The sequence below is a fragment of the Sceloporus undulatus genome, chromosome 1, assembly GCF_019175285.1.
Source record: "Sceloporus undulatus isolate JIND9_A2432 ecotype Alabama chromosome 1, SceUnd_v1.1, whole genome shotgun sequence".
In the NCBI taxonomy this organism is placed as follows: Eukaryota; Metazoa; Chordata; class Lepidosauria; order Squamata; family Phrynosomatidae; genus Sceloporus; species Sceloporus undulatus.
Window position 1 is genome coordinate 192,481,004 of NC_056522.1, and position 22,498 is coordinate 192,503,501.

The 22,498-nt window shown below is 41.7% G+C and overlaps 2 protein-coding genes across 6 annotated transcripts in view; one reads left to right on the top strand and one right to left on the bottom strand.

The window, feature by feature from the left end:
• LOC121919574 (coiled-coil domain-containing protein 150-like) overlaps nucleotides 1-22,498 on the bottom strand; it is a 475,343-nt gene that overhangs the window by 30,098 nt on the left and 422,747 nt on the right. The window lies entirely within an intron of this gene.
• The window catches only part of SF3B1 (splicing factor 3b subunit 1), a 31,269-nt gene continuing 11,835 nt past the window's right edge, over nucleotides 3,065-22,498 (top strand). The window contains exons 1-9 of one of the 3 annotated variants that reach the window (XM_042446268.1): nucleotides 3,066-3,216; nucleotides 11,212-11,378; nucleotides 11,844-11,945; nucleotides 12,795-12,909; nucleotides 14,711-14,790; nucleotides 15,774-15,941; nucleotides 18,040-18,277; nucleotides 18,542-18,754; nucleotides 21,124-21,245. In XM_042446268.1, the coding sequence (XP_042302202.1) occupies nucleotides 3,189-3,216; nucleotides 11,212-11,378; nucleotides 11,844-11,945; nucleotides 12,795-12,909; nucleotides 14,711-14,790; nucleotides 15,774-15,941; nucleotides 18,040-18,277; nucleotides 18,542-18,754; nucleotides 21,124-21,245 (1,233 nt within the window). In that variant the 5' untranslated portion in view covers nucleotides 3,066-3,188. Of the gene's footprint in view, nucleotides 3,217-11,211; nucleotides 11,379-11,843; nucleotides 11,946-12,794; nucleotides 12,910-12,966; nucleotides 14,791-15,773; nucleotides 15,942-18,039; nucleotides 18,278-18,541; nucleotides 18,755-21,123; nucleotides 21,246-22,498 lie in introns of those variants that run through there. The other 2 variants (XM_042446269.1, XM_042446270.1) reach the window with 2 other exon arrangements.

Sequence of the window (22,498 nt, forward strand, 5' to 3'; positions counted from 1 at the left end):
GAAACTGATTTGTTCCAAAAGGCAGGAGAAGAACATGGGCACATCTGCATTGCAGAAATAATGTAGTCTGACACCACTTTAACTGCCATGGCACCATCCTACAGAATCCTATGATCTGTAGAAGACCAAAGACCTAGTAAAACTGCAAATCCCAAGATTCTATAGGTTGGGGTTATAGCACTTAAAGCAGTGTGAAACTGGATTATTTCTACAATGTAAATGCATCTCATGTCTTAGAGACCAAGTATTATGTGGAAGCTTGGACTGAAGGTCTGCTTCTCTGACTAACTTTACACCAGACAGCAGTTCTAGGAATAGTTGTAAAGCAGTGGAGCTTGACCCTTGATATATATTTGGAGAACCAGTTTTTAAAGGTGATGTGTCATCAGGTTGCAGTTTGCTCCTGTCATATGTGCTTTGTATACTGAAATACCTGTGCTTTTTCTAGGCAGTTAACTCCAGTTCCCTGAAGTCTCTTCTTTCAACTCCTTTGAAAGTCAGTTGGTTTTATGAAGTAAGTTGCTAGCTCCCTTAGCACTCACATTTCCTCATACTGGCTATTCTTACCATATGAAGGAAAACGTGAATGTATTAAAATGAGCATAGAAGACAGAGGAAAAGGTGATAAGATCTCTTGGGAGAAAATCTCCAGAATTTAGCAAGGAAGGATTTAAAAAAAAAGTTCATAACCATTTTCTTATGAAAGGTAGAAAGAAAAGTTTATTCTTAGCTGGATCTTGATACTGAATTTCCCATCTCACCCAAGGGGACCATTCTGTCATTAATATGTATTGGTTGATACAGAAAGCAGCTTCCATTTCAATGTTTCCCTAAGTAGACTAGCTTCCTGTATTCTTCCAAAGATCTAGTGGAAAGGGAGCACTGGGAGTATCAGATGATGAACACCAGGAAACTTCAATAAATAAATAAAACTGAAGCCCTACAATAAATGAAGAAAGGGCTCACTAATGGAAATGTGTGGATTTGGTTTATTTTGCCACTGAACACAGATCTGTTAAAGGAATCCATTATAAGAGAGCCAGGGTGGTGTAGTGTCTGAGTGTTGGATTAGGACTCCAGACTAGAATTCAGATCCCTGCTCAGCCATGGAAACCCATTGGGTAACAGGGACATAGCCGGTGGGGGGGGTTCTTGGGGTCCGGACCACCCCTTCTATTAGAAAAATGAATGGTGCGTGCTGCTGCGCCGCTGTGCCCAAGCCCCATTATAATGGTGGCACTTAGTCTGGACCCCCCCTTCCTAAAATCCTGGCTATGTCCCTGTGGGTAATCTTGAGCTCTTGCCACAGTGCAGAAATAAAGCAGTTCGACACCACTTTAACTGACATGGTTCACTGCTATGGAATTCTGGGATTTGTAATTTGGTGGGGTACCAGAGCTTTCTGGCAGAGAAGGCTAAATATCTCACAAAACTACAGATCCTGGGATCTCATAGCACTGAGCCATGGATGTTAAAGTGGTGCTAAAGGGGGGAGAGACTTGGGGGCCCTGATCCCCCTCCTCCTCTTTCCAAACCTCTTCTGTCCTTGAGAGGAAGAAGAAGAAGAAGCAAGGCATTTGTAGCAGCTGCCTTTAGCTGAGGGAGGGAGGGAGGAGGAGAACACAACAGTAATGACTGTTTCTGTGTGACTGAATGAATGAAAACGAATGAATGAGCATGACTCAGTGTGTGCATATCTGTAAGCATTGGTTCATGTGAGTGTGTGTGAAAGTATGTATAACATTTACACGTATGTTAAGTAATGAATTTATGTAAATACAAACTAATCTGAATGGGTTATTTCCTTTTGTTAAAATATGAACGTGCAAATGGAAACACATACACTAAACACACAAAACAAGGCCACCGTTACATGGATTTGTGATTGGTTGACTGACCAAAGCCAAAGGGTGCTCAACAATGGCTCCTTTTCACCCTGGAGAGAAGTGTCCAGTGGGGTCTCAAGGGCTCTGTCCTGGGGCCAGTACTGTTCAACATCTTTATCAATGACTTGGAGGACAAAATTGGGGGCAGATGACACTAGGAGGAGTAGCTAATGCCCCAGAGGACAGGATCAAGATTCAAAAGGACCTGAACAGACTAGAAAGCTTTAATATATCAGAATTATTTTAAGATATTTTCCCCCAGATGGTATATGACCCCCTCAAAGATAGCGAAATTAGGGGGAAACTTAGCAGAAATGGCTGGAAATGGAGGAAGAAAGAAGGGACTCTATGCCACACGCGATGGCTATGCTATGGGGTGGATCCATTCCAAGGGCCTCCTGCGCATGGCTGAGCCACTCTCGAGCCCATCCTCCCCAGAGCCTCCTTCCCCTCCTCCCTTTTGCTATGGGGGTGGGAGAGAGTCTGCTAGTCCTTTGCCCAAGGCTCCCTCGAGGAAGGCCTCCAAAGAATGGAGCAGGAGACCAAGAAGCAGGCTGCAACAAGATACAAAAAGACGCAACTTCAAGTGACAGAAATAATGGCCTGCATTTCAAATCACACTGAGCAGTAGCACAAAAATTAATCTCCATACCTAAAGCAAGGCAGAAGCAGTTTCAAATAGCATGCTCACTTTTCTGCCTGCCCCGTGGCCCCTCTCCTTCCGATGTCCTTTCAGGACACAGTGAGACCTTGGTCTAACCTCATCCCTCCCTCCGCCTGCCTCCACCTCCACTCCCCCTCCAGCCACTCCAGCCCCCTCAACCCTCCTCCCTCTCAACGGCCCCCAGCCGCACACCCCTCCCTCATAGCCTGGCCTCCAGGGGCACTCTAGTCCCCAAGAGAGGCTTTCGTGCTATCCTCCCATCCCATTGGTCCAATATTTGCATGGCCCCGCCTTCAACCCCGCCCACTAGCTCTCTGAACCACAGATGTCTCCTTGTCTCCATGGCCGCTGGGAGAATTGACGCACACCTAACAACCCGCTAATCAAAAGAGGCGGGCAGCGAGGACGCTCCTTCTCTCCGGTCTCTATGGTTTCCAGAGACACGTCCTCCGCCATGTTGCGCATGCGCACGTCGTGATTTGTGTGTTTATTTCCGCCCGGCCCTCCTCCTTTTTCCCTTCTTCCTTTGGAGAGCGAGGGAGGAAGTTGACGTCAAGAGAGCGAGCTCAGCGCGCGCCTCCCCTCCTCTCCTCTCCCCTCGCTCTCGCTGGCTGTGCTTGTTCCGAGAGATCGACAAAATGGCGAAGATCGCCAAGACTCACGAAGGTAAGAGAGGAGGAGGAGGCAGCCTTGGCTGCTCTCTCCTGGCCTCGGAGGCGGAGGCGGCGGCGGCACTGAGAAGAAGCGTCTCAGGCTAAGCCTAGGAGGCTCTTTCCCCCTCGAAGGGCCGCTTCTGCTGCGGAAGGGCTCGCTCTCCTAGGCCGGGCCAGGCAGGCCTGTGTGAAATGGCGTCGTCGCTTCTCCTCCTCTCCTGCCCCGTTTTGGGGAAGGAGCAAGAAGAGGCGTGCCTTCTTCCCTCTCGGCCTTAGGAAGGAGGGAGGGAGGGAGAGGGTCTTCCTTGCTTTTCAGGCCCCTCTGTTTGTCTCGCGGGGCAGAATTGGTTGGAATTTAATCCAAAACCAGGGGAGGACCAGGAGAGACTGAAAGGAAACGAATTATAAACAATAATAACAATAGGGTTTATCCTCCATGCTTTCTTCTTGAAGGTGCCTGTGTGCTTAGGACCACTGGCCACCCTCAGTCAGTAGCAGCATCAGCTCCTGTAGGCGGGAGTCTGCGTCCTCCAAGATGTCCTCCATTTTAAGCGTGACAAAGAAGCATGGACTTGCAGGCATTCCAGTGTTTTTAGCCTGTATTTGAGAACGTTCTCCATTCTCCTCAAGTGTCCTACACTTTCCAAAGGACACGTCTGGTGGGTCTGCTGCACAGGCTTTGCGCAGGTGTCGCCCGGGCCGCTCCCCAATTGTCCAGATGGATGGCTGAGATAGTGAGGCCGCCCTTGCTTTCTGGTGGTCCGCTGTATCTATGGGAGCTGGGCTTTGTGCACAACAGGCTTCAAAACAAAAGGGAATTTCATGTTCAGACTCCAGTCCCAAGGCAGAGATTCCAAAATCCAAACATTTCGGAGAAGGACGGTGCAAGCTGGACCCTTGACCTAAATTAACACATTCGTCCCAATTGGAGTGTGGTTCAGTCTTAAATCAGAGGAGGCTTAAGGAGCCAAGGCTTCTATAAGCTCCAGAGAATTAGTGAGTCCGTTAGACTGTGGCCCATACGAAGGTACATTAAGATACTTGAGGAAGTAACCACTTTCCTTAAACAGGGAAGTTGTGGTACTCTTTGTCTGTCTTGATACCTTCATTAGTGTTGGTGAAGAACCTTGTCAACATCTGTGTGTCCACATAACAAGAGGAGTGCATTAATGGCTATTCAGCAAATTGAATGTGGGAACTACCTTATATACTAGACTATCAGTTGAGAAATTGCATTTTGTAAGCCGCCCTGATCGCTTGGAAGGGCGGGATAAAAATAAAAATTTTATTATTGTTATTTAAATGTCTATCCCAGAACTGCCCCAGAAATCTTGGGTAGACTTCTATAAGGGCCAGTTCATCAGGAGTGCTAGAAGGATCCTAAAGCAAACAAGCCTGAGGCCCCAATCTCCATTGAACACCACTTCCTTCTTCCTCTAGTCTTTCACAAACCCTTGCTGTCTATCAGAAAAACTCATTTTATAGCACTTTCATCTCTGCTCCATTTTGCAAACCTTGGCTTCCTATGGGGAAAAACTCCCCACTTAAATCCACTTGCTTCTTTCTCTGGTCCCTTTTGCAAGAAGCCCTGGCTTCCTATGGAAACAACTCTCCATTTAAATCCACTTGCTTCCTGTTTTCAATCTGATGTTAAAACCTCTCCTCCAGTGCTCTTTTAAAACAAGTTGTTGTGGTTGAACTTTTGAAGGATTTACTTCTGAGTAGCTATAAAATAAAGTGATTAAAAAGAAGCAACTGACACTGAATTCTGGTCTAACAATGAACAACTCCCAGTAGACTCTTAAAGTTAAAATATTTAAATTCAAACAGTCATTGTTGTTCTAGTAGGAGGGTTGGAAAACAATAAAAACAGCCAGACATTAAAAGAAAATATGAATCAATTAAAAAAAAGCAGGAGTGGTTTCTTTTTAACTACTGTAATTTGGTTTAAACCAGCCAACCCTGCCCTGAATAAAGTGAGAGAGGGGCAGTTGTCTACAGATTGTGCAGTGCTATTTATTCTGCCTCAGGGTTTAGTTGTTTCTGTACCTGAAGCTTTTGTAGGTTCTAAAGCTGGATAGGAAGCTAGATTTGGGTAACTTGTGGCTCTCTGGATGTTGCTGGACTGCCATTCCCATCATCCATTACCATGAGCTGTGCTGTCTTGGGCAGGTGTGAGTTGCATCACCCACTCCTACACTTTAGGGATTTGAGGAAGGGTAATGATGGCTTGTTACAGACTGCCAAAATAAAGCTGCTTGGGGTCTCTTTGGAGGTATGCTGTTTAAATGATGCATGCATCCTAAGAATCTGGAAGCTGCACCAAATCTGCACTCCAGTGCTTAGGAATGGAGTGTGGCTTTGGCGCGACCTCCGGACTCTTAGGACCCATGCATCATTTAAATAGCATACCTCCAAAGAGACCCAAAGCAGCTTTATTTTGGCAGTCTGTAACAGGCCGATATGTGTCTGAGCCAGTGTGGCTTAGTGGTTTGAGTGCTGGCCTATGACTCTGGTGACCAGGGTTCAATAATTATCTTGGCCATGAAACCCACTTGGTGACTTTGGGCAAATCATACGCTCTCAGCAAAACTACTGAATAAATCATGTCAAGAAAACCACATGAAGCTTTGGGGTGGCCATAAGTTGAGAATGACTTTAAGGCACATAAAACAACACGTGTACAGTGGTGAATTTGGTGCAGAAGAGTGTTGGGTGAATGTGTGGATGAAGATGAGTGAAGATAGTACTATAGACCAGGGCATGAGTGAATTTTTTTGGTGAGGGGACAGAAAAGGTAGCACTGTTTTTGTAAAGAAAGAAGGAACATTCTTATAGGCTTGGAAGTTGTTAGTAATTGCACATTGTTAATGGGGTGTGAGTTATAGGACTAAATGCACTGAGACTGTATTACAAGCTAGCTAGGTATGGTGCCCACTGTAAACAGATAACATGATCATGCCACTGTTTTATGGTGGGAGTAATAAACCAGCCAAGCGTAATCCATTATCATCATGATGGTCTATCTTGCTTAATGGTTAAGAGTCAAATGTCGAAGTAGTAGCCATTGATTCTTAGCCCTTTGTACACAGGATAAAATGATGGTGCAGCAAATGAAAAATAGTGAGTTAGTTGGATAGATAAAATAATAAAGGTTTTGTAAACTCACTTGACTGATGCGCAGATAGAGTTGTTGTTGTTGTTAACTGCCTTCAGTTAACTAATGGTGACCCTGTGAATGAGAGCCCTCCAAGTCATCTTGTTATCAACGGCCCTGCTCAGGTTTTGCAAACTCAGCGCTGTGGCTTCCTTGATCGGGTCTTTCCATCTGGAGTGTGGTCTTCCTCTTTTCCTACTGCCTTTTACAATTGGCCCTCGACATCCGCAGATGGTAAGCTCACATTGTCCCCAGTGGCAGTGTGTGCCCGTGACTGTGCCACCATTAAGTTCTGTTGTCCTCAATGGTGGCGCAGGCACGCACCACCACAAGACAATAAGGACTGTCCCTAATGGTGACATGACCACCTGCACATGCCACCATTAGGGACAACATGAGCTTGAGCATCCACGGATTTTGGTATCCGCAGGGAGGCTCTGGAACACATCCCCCACAGATACCAAGAGCCGACGGTACTTTGCTAAGTGTTATTGTCCTTTCTAGTGAATCTTATCTTTGCAGGATATGCCCAAAGTACGACAGTTTAGCTATCTTGACTTCTAAGAAGAGTTCAGGCTTGATTTGCTCTAGAACTCATTTACTTGTCGTTTTAGCAGTCTGTGGTATCTACTTTCTTCACTATTCAGCTTTGACAACCATACACAGAAGCTGGAAATAGTATGATGTGGACAGTCCTAACTTTAGTTTTCATTGATGCATCTTGACACTTCAGGATCTTGTCTAGTTTCTTTATAGCCAACCTAAGTCCTAACCTCCTCCTGATTTCTTGACTGCAGTTTCCATTCTCATTAATGATTGAGCTAAGGTATGGAAAACAATAAATTATTTCAATGTCCTTGTCTTAAAGTTACGCAAATCATCAATGGGCATTAGTTTTGTTTTCTTAATGTTCAACTGTAAACCTGCCATGTGCTTTGTTCAGTAATTGTTCCGAGTCTTTGATATTTTCTGCTGGTAGTATAGTGTCATCTGCATTGATGTTCCTTCCTCCAATTTTAATGCTTCCTTCCTCAGAGTCTAATCCTGCTTTTAGCATACACATTAAACAGATGGTGTGTTAAAAAGAAGCCTTGCCTGACCCCTTTGCCAACTGGAAACCATTCTGGTTCGCTGCATTCTGAAAGTAGCCCCTTCTCTTGTGTACAAGTTGTGCATCAGGACAATCAAATGCTGCAGGATACCCATTTCTTTAAGAGCAATCCATCATTTTTCATGATCTACAAAATCAAATGTTTCACTGTAACCTATAAACCATAGGTTGATTTTCCTTTGAAATTCTTTGGTGTTTACATTATCCACTGTATGATCCCTAGTGCCTGTTCCTTTCCTGAACCTAGCTTGGACATTTCTTACTCTGTGGCCTGTTACAGACTGCCAAAATAAAGCTGCTTCGGGTCTCTTTGGAGGTATGCTGTTTAAATGATGGATGCATCCTAAGAATCCAGAAGCTGCACCAAAGCTGCCCTCCAGTGCTTAGGAATGGAGTGTGGCTTTGGCACGACCTCCGGACTCTTAGGACCCATGCATCATTTAAATAGCATACCTCCAAAGAGACTCGAAGCAGCTTTATTTTGGCAGTCTGTAACAGGCCTGTGTGTGGTAAAATTTGGAGCATCACTTTGGGCCCGAACAGACAGACCAAAATAAAGCTGCTTTGGGTCACTTTGGAGGTATGCTGTTTAAATGATGCATACATTCTAAGAGGCCAGAGACCGCGCTAAAGCCACGCTCCAGTCCTAAGGACTCCTAAGGACTGGAACATAGCTTTGCCGCAGCTTCTGGCTTCTTAAGATGCATGTGCCATTTAAACAGCATACCTCCAAAGTTACCCAAAGCAGCTTTATTTTGGCCTGTCTGTTCAGGCCCCTAGTTTTTGCATGGGAGATCAATACAATTCTCCTGTGGTTACTGCAGTCCCTGGTGTCTCCTTTTTTGGGGATTGGGTTGCATATTGAACATTTCTAGTCTGTTTTCCATATTTGTTGAGAGATTTTACTAGAAGTAGAGTAGATTTTCTCTCTGTAGATTGAAGCAGCTCTTTTGGAATGCTATCTGTTCCTGGTGATTTACTTCTCTTAAGTGCCCTGAGTGCAGCTTCCACTTAGTTCCCTTTTAAAATTGTAGGTTCACCTTCAAATTGTTCTTCCTTTAATTAATCTGTGATTCCTTTATCCCTTTGATATGGTTTTTCCATGCATTGTTTCCATCGTCTTTTTATTTCTGTTTGGTCATGCAATATGTCCCTGCTGGTTGTATAGTATCCCCACCCTTGGTTTAAATTTCCTTTTGAAATCTTGGATCTTGTGGAAGAGTTATTTTTATTTTTGCTGTCATCTTCTATTTCTTTGCTTTGATTATTGTAGTATTTGCCCTTGTGCACAAATCACTGATTAGGAGTTCTGACCCTATTTCTGTCACTTTTTACTTCTCTTCTTTTTCTTTTGGGCTGCAGATGGTGTCTTTTTGCATTCCTCCCTGACAATGTCCATGGCTTCAGTCCAAAATTTTCTGACTCCCAGCCAATTAGGTTTCATAGTGAAAATGTGTTTTTCACACGTCAATTCTACAGGGATGTTCTTCACATTCACAAAGTCTTTTAATACTTGCCCAGCTCCCTTTTCTTCCTCATCCTCTGCCTAGCTGGAAGTTTAGAAATATGATGTAGGAGGGCTGGAAATACACAGACTTTCAGGGTTGGATTGCAGCAGGGTATCTGCAGTAAACAGTATAATAAAGATAGAGCTGGGAAGCAATTGGATTCTTTTGTAACCAACCCTACTGTAGCTGTGTATGCCTGCCTACAGCAAGCAAGGCAAACAGCAGTTGTGTCCAGAGTCTACTACTCAGCATACGTAAACAGTGAAATAGAAAAGGGGAGAGCAGATGAGCCAGCCTCTTCAGCTACACCCAGCATGTTTTTTTAGTATAGTTATGAAAATTTGGCTATCAAAATAAAAATCATAAGAAAAGTAGAGGTTAGTACAAGAAAAAGCCATTCCTGGATGCATTTGGAAGAAGCCTAAAATATGTTTGTTTACTTATGCAAGACTTACCTGTTCTAGTTACTTCATTTCACATGCAAAAGTTCATTGTAACTTTTGAATGAACAATATGCTGAAGCTTCTTTTTTGTGGTGTGGGAACTCTTCTCTATTTTTTCCACATTATTTCTGCCTTTAATACAAGCATTTCTGTTAAAGGTGTAATCCCAGGAACACATCTACTTTGTTAGTTAAGGCATATTTGTAGATATAAAATTCAGTAATGTAATTTATAAACAAGATAGCATAAACTGAGTAGGGATGGGAAAAGTAGGGTCCTTGAAATGGTGGGCTGCAACTCCCACAGTCCCTCAGTGTAATCCATGCTGATTTGTACTGCAGTTTCCATCAGCCCAGCAGAATCTAGAGCCTCATATTATGCCCACTGCCTGCTGTACATTCAAGACTTTAAATGCCAAGACTTTTTTATACCATGACTCTACTGAGAATGTGGCCTCTTTTGTTTGTTTTGGAAGATTGGAGTGATTACTGCTATTTAATTAGCTCCAGATGTTCTTTGCTCATTGTGAGAATGCTCAGCAGGAATATTATGCAGAAATGAACTTTCAGTCCTGTTTTCTGTGACATTCAGGACTGGTTGTATCTATGGGAAAGAGCAAAAGAGACAGTGGAGGATTCCAATTCAGATGATCATCTATCTCATGGTTGAAGGTGTACCACCTCTGAGTGTCAGAACACATTGCAGAAATAATCCCATTTGAGACCACTTCAACTGCTCTGGCTCAATGCTAGGGAATTTTGGGAACTGTATTTTTGTGAGATATTTAGCCTTCTGTGTCAGAGTTCTGGTGCCATTAGCTGTTCTAATGTCTGGAAGAGAATGAGATACATAGTATCTCAGAAAAATAGGTACCTGAAAATAACTGTCCCTTCTCTAAGCACTGGGTGGAATGAGTACTTGGATCATAAAAAAAAAAAAAAAAACAACGTACACCTTTTAACCCTTAACTCTGTGTCATGACTCAGATGGATAATAAAGTTTGGGCACTAAACTAAGTATGCTCGAGCCCCATTAGAAGTAATGGGGCTTGTGCTCGTGGCACGCGCACCCATTACTTCTTCCTGGTTCGCCGAGGCTTCATCTGGCGCAGGCTTCCAGCATACATGCCCCTGTGTAATGCAGGCACACTGTATGATCTTTAGTTGCAGCTTGCATTACAATTAGCTGGAATGTTCCTAGTGCCATACTTGTATGGCCTTTTTTGTTTTGTTACAGAGAGATGAGGTGTTATGGAGGATGGGTTCAGTGCCTAATCACCTCAAAAATAATTTATCCCATGCTGTTGTCCCATAGCCAGTTAGTTACTGGTAGAGAATTGGGGCACAGAATCATCTTGCTATGTGCCTATAGCTGGATGCACAACAACAAAGCCATCCTTTGGAGTTTCCGGAGAACACGATTGTTGTGCATGTGGTTATAGGCACATAGCCAGATGCTTACCCAGTGACCCCTGTTCTCCATTAAATGATTGTAGTTGGGGGCCTGGAGAAGGAATTGAGTCCTGTGGGAGAGGAAGTGGGGGATAATTCTGACTGACTGGCTATGTCTCTCCATCCAGGGTCTCAGTCCTTGTATAGCAAAATATGATTGCAGTAGTAAGTGATATTGATTAATAGTTCTCTGCATGTATTCTCTGTGTTAGCAGGACAGTTTGAACAGGCTGTAGCAAAAATGTTTTTAAAATGCTTTGTATAATATTTCCAGTCATACTTTGTAAGATGGAATTTTTGACACATGTAATCATTTTTTATTTGTATCTTTATGACAGATATTGAAGCACAGATTCGTGAAATCCAAGGCAAAAAAGCTGCCCTTGATGAAGCTCAAGGGGTGGGCCTTGATTCCACAGGATACTATGATCAGGAGATCTATGGTGGAAGTGATAGCAGGTTTGCTGGATATGTAACTTCAATTGCAGCAACTGAACTAGAAGATGTAAGTGCCACGTAATTTAGTGAAGTGTCCTGAAAATTAAAAAATTTAAATTGTTCGAGTAGTAATAAAATAGCATATTTCATTTCTTTCTTTGCAAAATCTAGTTCAGGCCACAGTACAACTTTATAGTTCATAATTTTTTTTCCAATCGCAGCATATTGAATTATGGTTTCATGTATGACCCCCCCCTCGATTAGGTGGGCTCCCCCTAGTGGATTGTTTCCACTGTCAATTAAAGACCTGTTTTCCTGATTATTTTACATGATTGTTGTTCTGTTGAGTACGCTTGGTTTTTAACAAATTAATTTTTTATAGACTCAATGATCTTCCTTTTCCTCCTTTTGTATCTTGTAATCACCTTAAAGAACTTTTTTAAAATGAAAAAAAAACATTATAAATGTTCTTACAAAACATAAATTTAAATAGAAATATGAATGACTAACCTTTTTTCTGTTGTTCATATAGGATGATGATGACTACTCTTCTACAAGCTTGCTTGGTCAGAAGAAGCCTGGGTACCATGCACCAGTGGCACTGCTTAATGACATACCACAGTCAACTGAACAGGTAAATTATTCACTGTAGCACAGTAGATTGTAACAGCATTCTTCTACCAGTTCTGAGAGAGCTGAGTACAAAATATTATTTTAGAATTACACTCGACCCTCCACATTTGTGGCTTTGACTTTTGTAGATTTGACTATTCACGGATTTTATTAATAGGTTTTCTCTAGTAATATCTAGGTCCTCCAGTGCAACTCTGTGGTCAGCTTTAACCAAAAGTCGCACCGAGGTACCTAGAGATTCTTAGCAAGAACACTCCACTAGGAATTTGTAGCTTCTCCAATGTAATTCTGTGGTCAGTGTCTGGCAGATGTTCACCACAAAGTTGCACTGGAGGCCCTAGAGATTCCTAAGGAGGTGTTCTATCAGGTAAAAACACCGTGTTTTTGTTATTTGTGGTTTTTCCACATAAGACAGCATTCACTAGGATCCTGTGCCCCTAACTCCAGCAAATGTGCTGGGATGAGTATATGCTAGAAACATATTTTTATGGCACATAGAAAAGTGTTTAGGCAAGAATAATTGTTAGTTGTAGGGAAATGATCATAGTGCTGAGTTGGTGTTAAAAATTTAGAACCGAAATTTAGAATACATCTGTTTCATCCTGATGTATTTACCATCCTTAACATTTACTTCCATTATTTATTGTGGTTTATTACATTAGTAATTAAAATAGCTTCAAAATGAAAGGCCATCACAAATTGTAATAGCAAAAGAGCAAAAGTATGGGAAAAGAGGGCAGCTGTGAAATGTACTGTTACCATGAAGCTCAATTGCTTGTCATGCAAAGCAAAACAACTACTCACATTGCTGGTAATGAGAAAAACAATCCTTTTTGTCTCTGGTGTTTAGTATGATCCATTTGCTGAACATCGTCCACAAAAGATTGCCGATAGGGAAGATGAATACAAAAATCGAAGACGGATGATGATTATTTCTCCTGAGCGACTTGATCCTTTTGCAGATGGTAACTTATTTTCACCTTTTCACTGGACCCTGCTGGTTTTGTTTCCTTAAATTGTCCTTAGCCCTTTGATTTCTGTTGGCATGCTTTGAATTCAGGACATTTTTAGTTTATGTAGTTTAATAAGAGTTGGTTGAAATCATAGTTTGCCATTTTGTTCATCTTTTGTAATACAAATTTTCTTTCCAGGTAGAAGGACAAGAAAATAATGAGCCTTGCCATAGAAACACAAAGGGTTAAAGGTTTCTCTTTTCTTTTTGCTTTGGGTTATATATACTATACTTTGAGCAACTTGTATGTGTAGTGCTCAGGAATCTTCCAGCTTACTGGAAGCTTTAAATCCAAAATTACAACATAAAAGGAATTGCTGCATTTAAAATGCTGTCTAGCAAACCGGAGCAGCTGATTCTCAAATTCTGATTATTTAGAAAGCTTAGCTAAGTAAAGCAAAAGTTAGCATTAAGAGGCTTTGATACTTTTTAATAGTTCAAGTCTGTTCTGATGATTTTAGAATCTAGATCAGTGAAAGGGGCAGTAGTGGGCCTAGTGGAAGTTTTCCTCAGGTGAGTCAGGTTGACAGGTAACCTTAGGGGACCTGTTACTTAAAACTATAATTGGTTGCAGGTTTTTTTTATAAAGTAGCATTTCAGCCTGCATGAATTAATAGGGATATGGATTTTACTTGCATAATTGTCATTGATATAAACATGTATTGTCAGAATTCACAGGCCCATACTAACTGTCCTTAATTTCTTTCCTACAGCAGTACTGCTATATGCCAGTCCTGTCTGCATTCTTAAGGGTGCAGTTCAACACATCCTGTGTAGATAATGGTGAAAAAGTATCCCAAAGGAAAGTCCTATCAAAGCTAGTGTCAGAATGACACTGCCAATTGGGCAATGATCTTCAGCATAGAAAATGTATTAAGAATTTTATTTTGTCCTCAGTATTAATGCTATACTACTTGTATAGCTGATCTGAACATTAAGAGTAGTGCTTCCTTGATAAGTTTGTTACATATAGCTGGGCTTCTGTAAAATATTTAAAGCTTAAAATAAATTCAAGGCACAGATTAGTATATCATATGATGTTGAAAATTGCCTGTGAGTATACTTACTGATGATGACTATAGTTTACTGCAATCAGCTCACAATTGTAATTATACCTTCAGAATCAGTGGGGGGAGAAACTGAGTGCTCTTTAAATGAAGCCCTTTAAATGCCTCCACAAGAAGGGGATCTGGGAAATATTGTCCAGATTCATCAAATATATATGCTGGTCTGTATGATAAAACCATTTGAGTCATTATTTAGGTTTACAGTAGTTCATAGTCAGATAGCATAGGCTTTATCAGGTTGAACAAGGTAATGTGTTGATTATAAATATCTTTCCAAAGTGTTACTAATGGTAAAGAGATAATTTTCTAGGCTTCTATTCTGCTGCTTGAAGTCAGAACTGCTGATGGAGACAAAGGCACGAAAGTGTACGTATTCCGGATTAGCAACCCAGGAACCATCACTTCTGAAGACTCTTTAACTGTGCTGTCATTTTATCATTCTTATCTCCTTTAAAAATATTTGTTTTAAACTGTTGTAGTTATGTTTGTGTTCAAACAGGTTAAATTGATCAGCAAAGTGAATAAACGTAAGATACATGTAATCTTTTATTTAAAAATTCAGTCAAAACAGTAACATTAATTGATTTTGACATAATATAATTTTAGAATAGGGCAGTTATAAAAGCCAGGTCTTTTGCATTTCCTGTACTTATTATACTTCTGTCCTGTTCCTGTTCTCTTCTGCAGGAGGGAAGACACCTGATCCTAAAATGAATGCCAGAACATATATGGATGTTATGCGTGAACAACATTTAACAAAAGAAGAGGTTGGTTAATTTTTTTTCTCTAAATGTCAGACGTCACTCATGGTAATCATGGCCATTGTCAGTTCCTGAAGTTGCACCAGTGCTGGTGCCTGTCTACCCCACTCCTGTTTGTATTTCATAGTGAACAGCCATTTATAAATTTCCCTTAGTGTCCTAGGGTAGAGGTAAGCAGGCCACAACCAGAATCTTATTGTTACACACCACATAAATAATAGACCATTTACATAAGTAATTGCACATTTTCAGGATTCACACAGGGAGAATATATCAAAAGAAGGCTACTAGGACAGGTGATTGTCCAAACTCCAAGTCTTAGAGCACATTAGCTTCAAGGGTGATCACCTCCACCACAAGCCATGTACTGAAATTCTGGCACCATTCAGCACCATTTGCCAACTCTTCTCTCACTCTTCTGTTGCGGTTACACCCAGAGCCTGTTTTTCCTTATAAGTGCAAAGTGCACATGAAGCATATGTCGTCTTTGCAAGTGAGTTGGGTTTGAAGTGCACCAGCCTGGTGACCTAACCCTCAGAGATTGCCTGCCTCTGATCTAGATGAATGTTGCATCAGAACATAGTGGTAAAATTAAAGGCAAGTGGCTTTCAGCTGCTAAGGAAGAGCAAACATTGAGGGTATAGGGTACTTTTCCATGGCGTCTTCAATGCAGTCACCATCCTTTACTGTCAGGTTTTTTTTTTATTAGAAAAGAGTAAAGGATGTGGAATTCACTGAATACATATAGTGAATTCATTTATAATAGTAAAATATGGTACACACAGGAAAGTAGGACATCAAATTAAACTATGTGATTACATGGTTCTTTTGAAAAATCATTTCCCATACCGTATACAATTCCAGTCCTTCAAACCATGGTGCATTTCCAAAGGTTTGAAAATGTAGCATTAGCTCAGAGGTGCAGTTTATTTTTACTTAAGCATATGTGGTGAATAAGTTACTAAGTTAAAATGTTTTCTGTTTAACAGAGAGAAATTAGGCAGCAGCTTGCAGAAAAGGCTAAGGCTGGTGAACTTAAAGTCGTCAATGGTGCTGCATCTCAGCCACCATCAAAACGCAAACGTCGTTGGGATCAGACTGCTGACCAAACTCCTGGTGCCACACCAAAGAAATTATCTAGTTGGGATCAAGCTGAGGTAAGTTGGTAGTAATAGTAGGTCTTGTTGCAAGCCATTATGTTATAGGAGGTTTTATAAGTCGTGCCTAGCTCTATTGCTTGTTGTTCAACACTCGTAATTTTCTTCGTGACTTCTGTTATATTGAATGCTACAATGCATTGTGCTTGCCAATGGATACCTCTTCAAGTGTATTACTGTGTGTTCAAAACGGACCTTGGAAACGTTACTGATTTACACTACACCTCTCAGAGTTATCTAGATAGCATGGGCAGTGACCATGCTGCTAGGAGATTTTAGGAGCTGTAGTTTAAAAAAACAAACACTTCCAAGTTCTGATTCACATACATAGCTGTGAATTCAGAAAGGACTCTTCACTGAACTATGTCTGCTACACCAGCAGTGAGAACACCATTCAGACTCTAGAACAGGGTCTGGAAATTATGGCCCCTAAGCTCCCAGAAGCTTATTTTTAAAAAATGAAGTTGGGGTTTTTTTTGTGCCAAAGTCAGCTCAGACCCTTCAAAACATGGCAGTTTTGTCACCCCCCTAACCCTCCTAGGACCACCACATTCATTTTATTTTAAAAATTGGTCAATAATGAAACCAGAAGTGATATGATGTCACTTCCAGTCCTGTCAGCCATGCTACGGTGTCCCTTGAGAGTAGAGTGAGGAGTTCATAAATAGCCCTTGCACTCTCCATAGTTATCCGCCCCAGCTGTAACTTATAATTTGCCAGAAAGATCTAAGTGAATTTTTATTCCTGCATAAATAACATACTTTCCTGTATGTATCTCATAAAAAGGGTTCCCGTTAGTTCTAAACTGGTAGAAAGGCAGAGTTTACAGAATGTCTCTTCGCACATAGCTTTGTGTATATTTGAAGTCTTCAGGGTTCCAACTGACTTTGTTGCTAAACAAATTAAGAAGGACTTACTGAACTTCCTGCTTTGATAGAGACCGAACTACACTGCATGTGACAGGACAGACTTCTATGTTTTGTTCATGTATCTTCTGTACAGATGTACCTCCGTTAACGAAGTCATGTATTCCTGGACATTCCTTCTTCAACAGAAAGTTGTAATCAGAGGCAGATACAACATAGAAATGATAGGGATAGGTTTCTGCACCAGTAACCATTTAACATGTTTTAGCCAGTTTGTTACCCAGAACTAACTTGCACATGTGAAATGAAACAACCAGATTAGATGGCCCTTTTATGGGTAAACAAAAACATTTTCTTAGAGAGAAAATGCATCTTGAGATGAGTTTTTCTTTCTCCACCCTCCACTTATGTTTTCCATTTTTGTGGACAGATGTATAGGTCTATGCTTTTTTAACATGCTGAGAGGAACTGGTGAGACATGCTTATCTGCTGTCCCCATTTCTTTATGCTACTTGTGTTTGATCAATGAGGCATTCCGGAGGTAGCTGCTGTTTGCTTTTTTGCTTTAGGCAAGCATAGACATCTGCAGGAAGAATCCTGTTCTTTCCCATCTCATGCTTTATTGCATTGTGTACTGAATCTTGTGCCACAAGAAGGGTAGGGTATAAAATAAATAAATACTACAAATACTCTACTGCAAGCCAACAAAGTTTGGATTTTGAGGAGCTTCCTTGCTAGAAGCTTTGCTAACAGAATTATGCCTGTATTCACAAATAAATATAGGACGGGATGGGTCCCTTTACCTCAAAAAGGAGTTGTAGTGGATGTACATGCATACTTCCCTCAATTATTTTGTATTGTCTTATGGCTATAAACAATTTCCCCCTTTCCCAGCTTTCATTACAGGAAAGGAGCTAGGATCAAAAGGAAAATGAAATGACAGAGCTTAGTGATATATGGTAGAGGAAGGGGTTAACTCTTACTCCCCACAATTACACATGTAAGAAATCAACCATATGCTTAAAATGCATAGCTTCCCCTCTTGTATGCAGCTTTGCTTTGAATACATACCACAATCTAAATTGGAGATTTTTTAAAAGAAAGACAATCACTGTTGCTTCCCATCAGTTTCATGACTGTTGGCTGAAAAAACTTGGTAGTCATTTTAAGACTAATGATGCAGCCAAGTGCTTTGCTTTGAATAAAATAACACTACTTTCTGTCTTCTTCAGACCCCTGGACATACTCCATCTCTGCGTTGGGATGAAACACCCGGCCGGGCAAAGGGTAGTGAGACACCTGGAGCAACCCCTGGATCTAAAATATGGGATCCCACTCCCAGTCATACGCCAGCAGGAGCTGCAACACCTGGACGTGGTGACACACCTGGTCATGCAACACCGGGCCATGGAGGCGCAACTTCCAGTGCGAGGAAGAATCGATGGGATGAGACTCCCAAAACAGAAAGAGGTATTTGATAGAATACAAGATGTTCCAGAAGTTTATGGGTAGCAGTAATTTCTGTATTACATGCAGTGGACTTGTTTGTCATCTATTTCTTCACTGACATGTTTGTTGGTCCAGAGACCTTGGGTTTCCATTGCATTAACATGATGGTTGTTACAGAGCTCAAATCATGTAAAAGTTTTTGAAAATTACAATGAATTTTTGCTTTTAGAAACAGTTTTGTCTATGCACAAACTGAATTCAATTTGAAACTATTTTGTTTTCTAGATACTCCTGGACATGGGAGTGGATGGGCTGAAACTCCTCGTACTGATCGAGGTGGCGATTCCATTGGTGAAACACCAACCCCTGGAGCAAGTAAAAGGAAATCACGTTGGGATGAAACACCTGCAAGTCAAATGGGTGGGAGCACTCCTGTCTTAACTCCAGGCAAAACACCAATTGGCACACCTGCTATGAACATGGCAACCCCTACACCAGGTATGCTTGATAGCCTAACCAGGTTTACTTGGGTGTAAATTCTGCATATCGCAATAAGCCAGATTGCATGTTTTCATGTTTAGGATTTTATCCTGTGTCTTTTCTCTTGTTGAATTACCAGGCTTTCTTGTTTGTTAACAAGTTATCTCTCTATACAACTACCCTGACTGAAACACAAGAGTAGCCAAATGAAATGGAAAAACATAATGAAACATATTCAAACATACTGTGCTTATTATTGAACACAAGATCTGCTAGAATGAATCCCCACGATTTTTCTTCCTACTTCACTCATTAGGATTTGTGCCTGGAATTGAAATACCCACCTTATTTCAGAGTATTTGATAAGTTTGTACAAGTATGTTTATTAATATGCTGTAGTTGACACAGGTCCAGTGGCTGTAATCTTGGGGCCTGCTTGTCCTGTATTTATTGGATGAGTTTCCACTTGTGCAGCCTGAGGATTTGGATAGGATCCATGGAAAAGTGAGGGACACCACATGTATACTGGATCTTTGCCTCCCCTGGCTTCTGAAAACAGCTAGATAGGAACTGATCGAGTGGGTAAGGGGAGTGTTGAATATTTCCTTCCTGCTTAAAGGAGGTTGTGGTGAGGCCATTACTGGAAAAGGCATCCCTGGTTCCCACCATTTTGGATAACTATTGGCCACTCTCTAACAGTCCATTCTTGGGCTAGGTTCTGGAGTGAATGATAGCTTCCCAACTCCAAGAGTTGGTGAATGAGGTAGATTATCTAGATCCATTTCAGTGCGGCTTCAGACCAGGCTATGGCACCGAGACAGCTTGGGTTGCCTTGATGGATGACCTACAAAGGAAACTTGGGCAGGAGAAGTGTGTCCCTGTTAATCCTGAGCCTTCTCTCTGAGATGGAACTTGGGGAACTGTTATGCACTGGTTCCAGTTTTCATGGAGGGGCGAACTCAGAAGGTGTTGTTGGGGGACTCCTGTTTCCCCCCCCCCCCCGGCTATTGGCCTGTGGTCCCTCAGGGTTCTGTTCTGTCCCCCATGTTGTTTAATAACTACATGAAACTGCTGGGAGAGGTCATCCGGGGTTTGGGGTGTGGTGTCACCAGTATGTACATCCAACTCTATCTCTCCTTTCCATCTGACTCCAATTAAGCTGTCTCTGTACTAAACCAGTGTCTGCTGTCAGTGATGGACTGGATGAGGGCAAACAAATTGAAACTTAATCCAGACAAGACAGGTTCTCCTGGTCAGCCATAAGGCAGATCAGGGAATAGGGACTTTGTCTGTGTTGAATGAGTTTACAGGCCCCCTGAAATCTCTTCTTGCAGCTTGGGTGTGCTCCTGGACTCAACTCTGAGTTTGGTGTCCGAGTTTCAGCAGTGGCAAGGAGTGCATTCACACAGCTGAAACTAGTGCGCCAGCAATGCCCATTTTTTGATATATCAGATCTGGCTACAGTAGCACATGCCTTGATTACATCTTGTTTGGACTACTGTAATTCACTCTTTGTGGGGCTACCTTTGGAAACTGTTCAGAAATTCCAGTAGGTGCAAAATGCCACAGCTAGAATGCTGACCCAGGCCAATTACAAGGATCATATAACTCCCTTATTGAAACAGTTTCACTGGCTACTGGTTTGTTTCTGGGCAGAATTCAAAGTGCTGGTCATGACCTATAAAGCCCTATATCTCTTGGGTTCAGACTATTTGAGAGACCGTATCTCCTCATTCAAATCAGCCAGAAACCAAAGATCTTCAGGAGAAGGCTTTCTCTTGGTCCTGCCAAGACTATAGATTTGCTTGGTAAAGACACAAGAGAGTGCCTTCTACAGAAGCTAGGCTGGTCCCTCCCTGTTTGCTTTTTGTTGGCAAGCCAAGATTTTTTTTTTATTTAAGCAGGCATTTGATATATACTGTATGTACTTGTCTATAAGTCTAAAAATTTATGGCCAAAAATCCCTCTTCCTGGCTGTCGCTGGCTGGGTGAAGGCTGAAACCAAAGTTGAATCAAACAGCCTCAATTAGAGTCTCTCTTGCTGTACGCACACATACACATGTTGAAGGAGCCTCCAAGTTTTACCCTCAACTTATCCACGGGTCATGACAAAATCCATCATTTTGGCCCTCAAACCTGACCTTTACCTGACCATGAGGATGACTTATAGTCAAGTATATATGGTAATTCATATCATGATGATTTTTATGGAGCAGATGGGTTTTTATGTGATTTTATATTGTGTGTAGGTGATTTTAATGGTTTTGAAATTTACTGAGATTTTAAAATGTTTTTATCTGTAAGCCTCCTTGGGTTGCTGTAGGGGGAAAAGTGGCACAAGAAAGAAAGAAAGAAAGAAAGAGTTTATTTTCTTGATTCTATTGTAGGTCATATAATGAGCATGACTCCTGAACAGCTCCAAGCATGGCGATGGGAGAGAGAGATAGATGAGAGAAATAGACCTCTTTCAGATGAAGAGCTGGATGCCATGTTTCCTGAGGGTTACAGGGTAAGTAATAATAAATAATAATAATAAAAGTTTTATTTATATACCGCACCTTCCTTGGATCAGGACGGTTTACATACATTATACATTATACATACAATAGGTTAAAAACAAGACAGAGCATTATACAATAAAAATAAAAACAACAAGCCCCATTAGCCCATCCTCATGGCCACGGAAGAGGAGGGAGGCCCTTAGGATTTTTATGGGGGGAATGCTTGCTGGAATAAAAAGGTCTTCAGATCCTTTTTAAATTGGGCCAGGAGGTAGCGAGCGGAGCTCGGCGGGCAGCGTGTTCCAAAGGGCCGGGGCGGCGATGGAAAAGGTCCGCCTTGTGACGGAAGAGAGCCTAGCCCCCAGCACCTTCAGTAATAGCTGCCCGGATGTTCTGAGGGTGCGGGACGGAATATACGGGGAGAGGCGGTCCTTCAGGTAACAAACCGAAACATCACATGTAGTTTTGGCATCAACATACAGAATATTTTCCCTAACCTTTAGCATGTACATGCTCTAGATAATCAAACTTCACATAGTGAGGATGAAGTAATTTATTTATTTCTTTTTTTAAAATAAAATGTACTGTATTCAAAATATATCATAAAATAAATCATATTTATTTCCTAAAGTCCTAAAGTGAATCACCTTATGCTGGAGGCATGGAAAGGCAGACACCACTCCTTTTTCCCTAGCTACATCTCTATGGCCAATCAGTGGCCATTTGGCTCATTGTGGAATGGAACCTGATAGCTGTTGCATAGCCAAGGAATAAGCACTTTATATCTCTTTCTGCACTTTCAGCAAAAATATTAATGTTGGCATAACACCTAGTGTAAATCTTCAAGAGGACTCTTTCCTCAAAGCTTACATGATGCTGTTGTCTTGAGCGCTTAAGTCAAGTAGGAAATTGAAAGGCGTCCTCATGGCAGCCCATCAGAAAGATATTAAGCCAATGATGAAATGATAACACAGAAGCCTCGATGCTAGGCTGGGCAAAATGCAACATGTGGGTTGCATGCAGTTCCCCAGAGTGATTTCTGTAGGCTATTAAAGGACTCTGTGCGAACATATACCCAAACCAACCCAATTTAAGTCACTTTTTGACTGGGGGGAAAGCCCATTCAGTCATTTTTAAAATGCTACAGTCATAGGAAAATTAGCCTCTGTTGGTTGTTTGGGAGCATATTGTTTTGGTCCCCCAAATTCCCCACATTGGAGAATTCAAATGTGTGGGTTGCAGATTTCCCAGATCCCAGAGG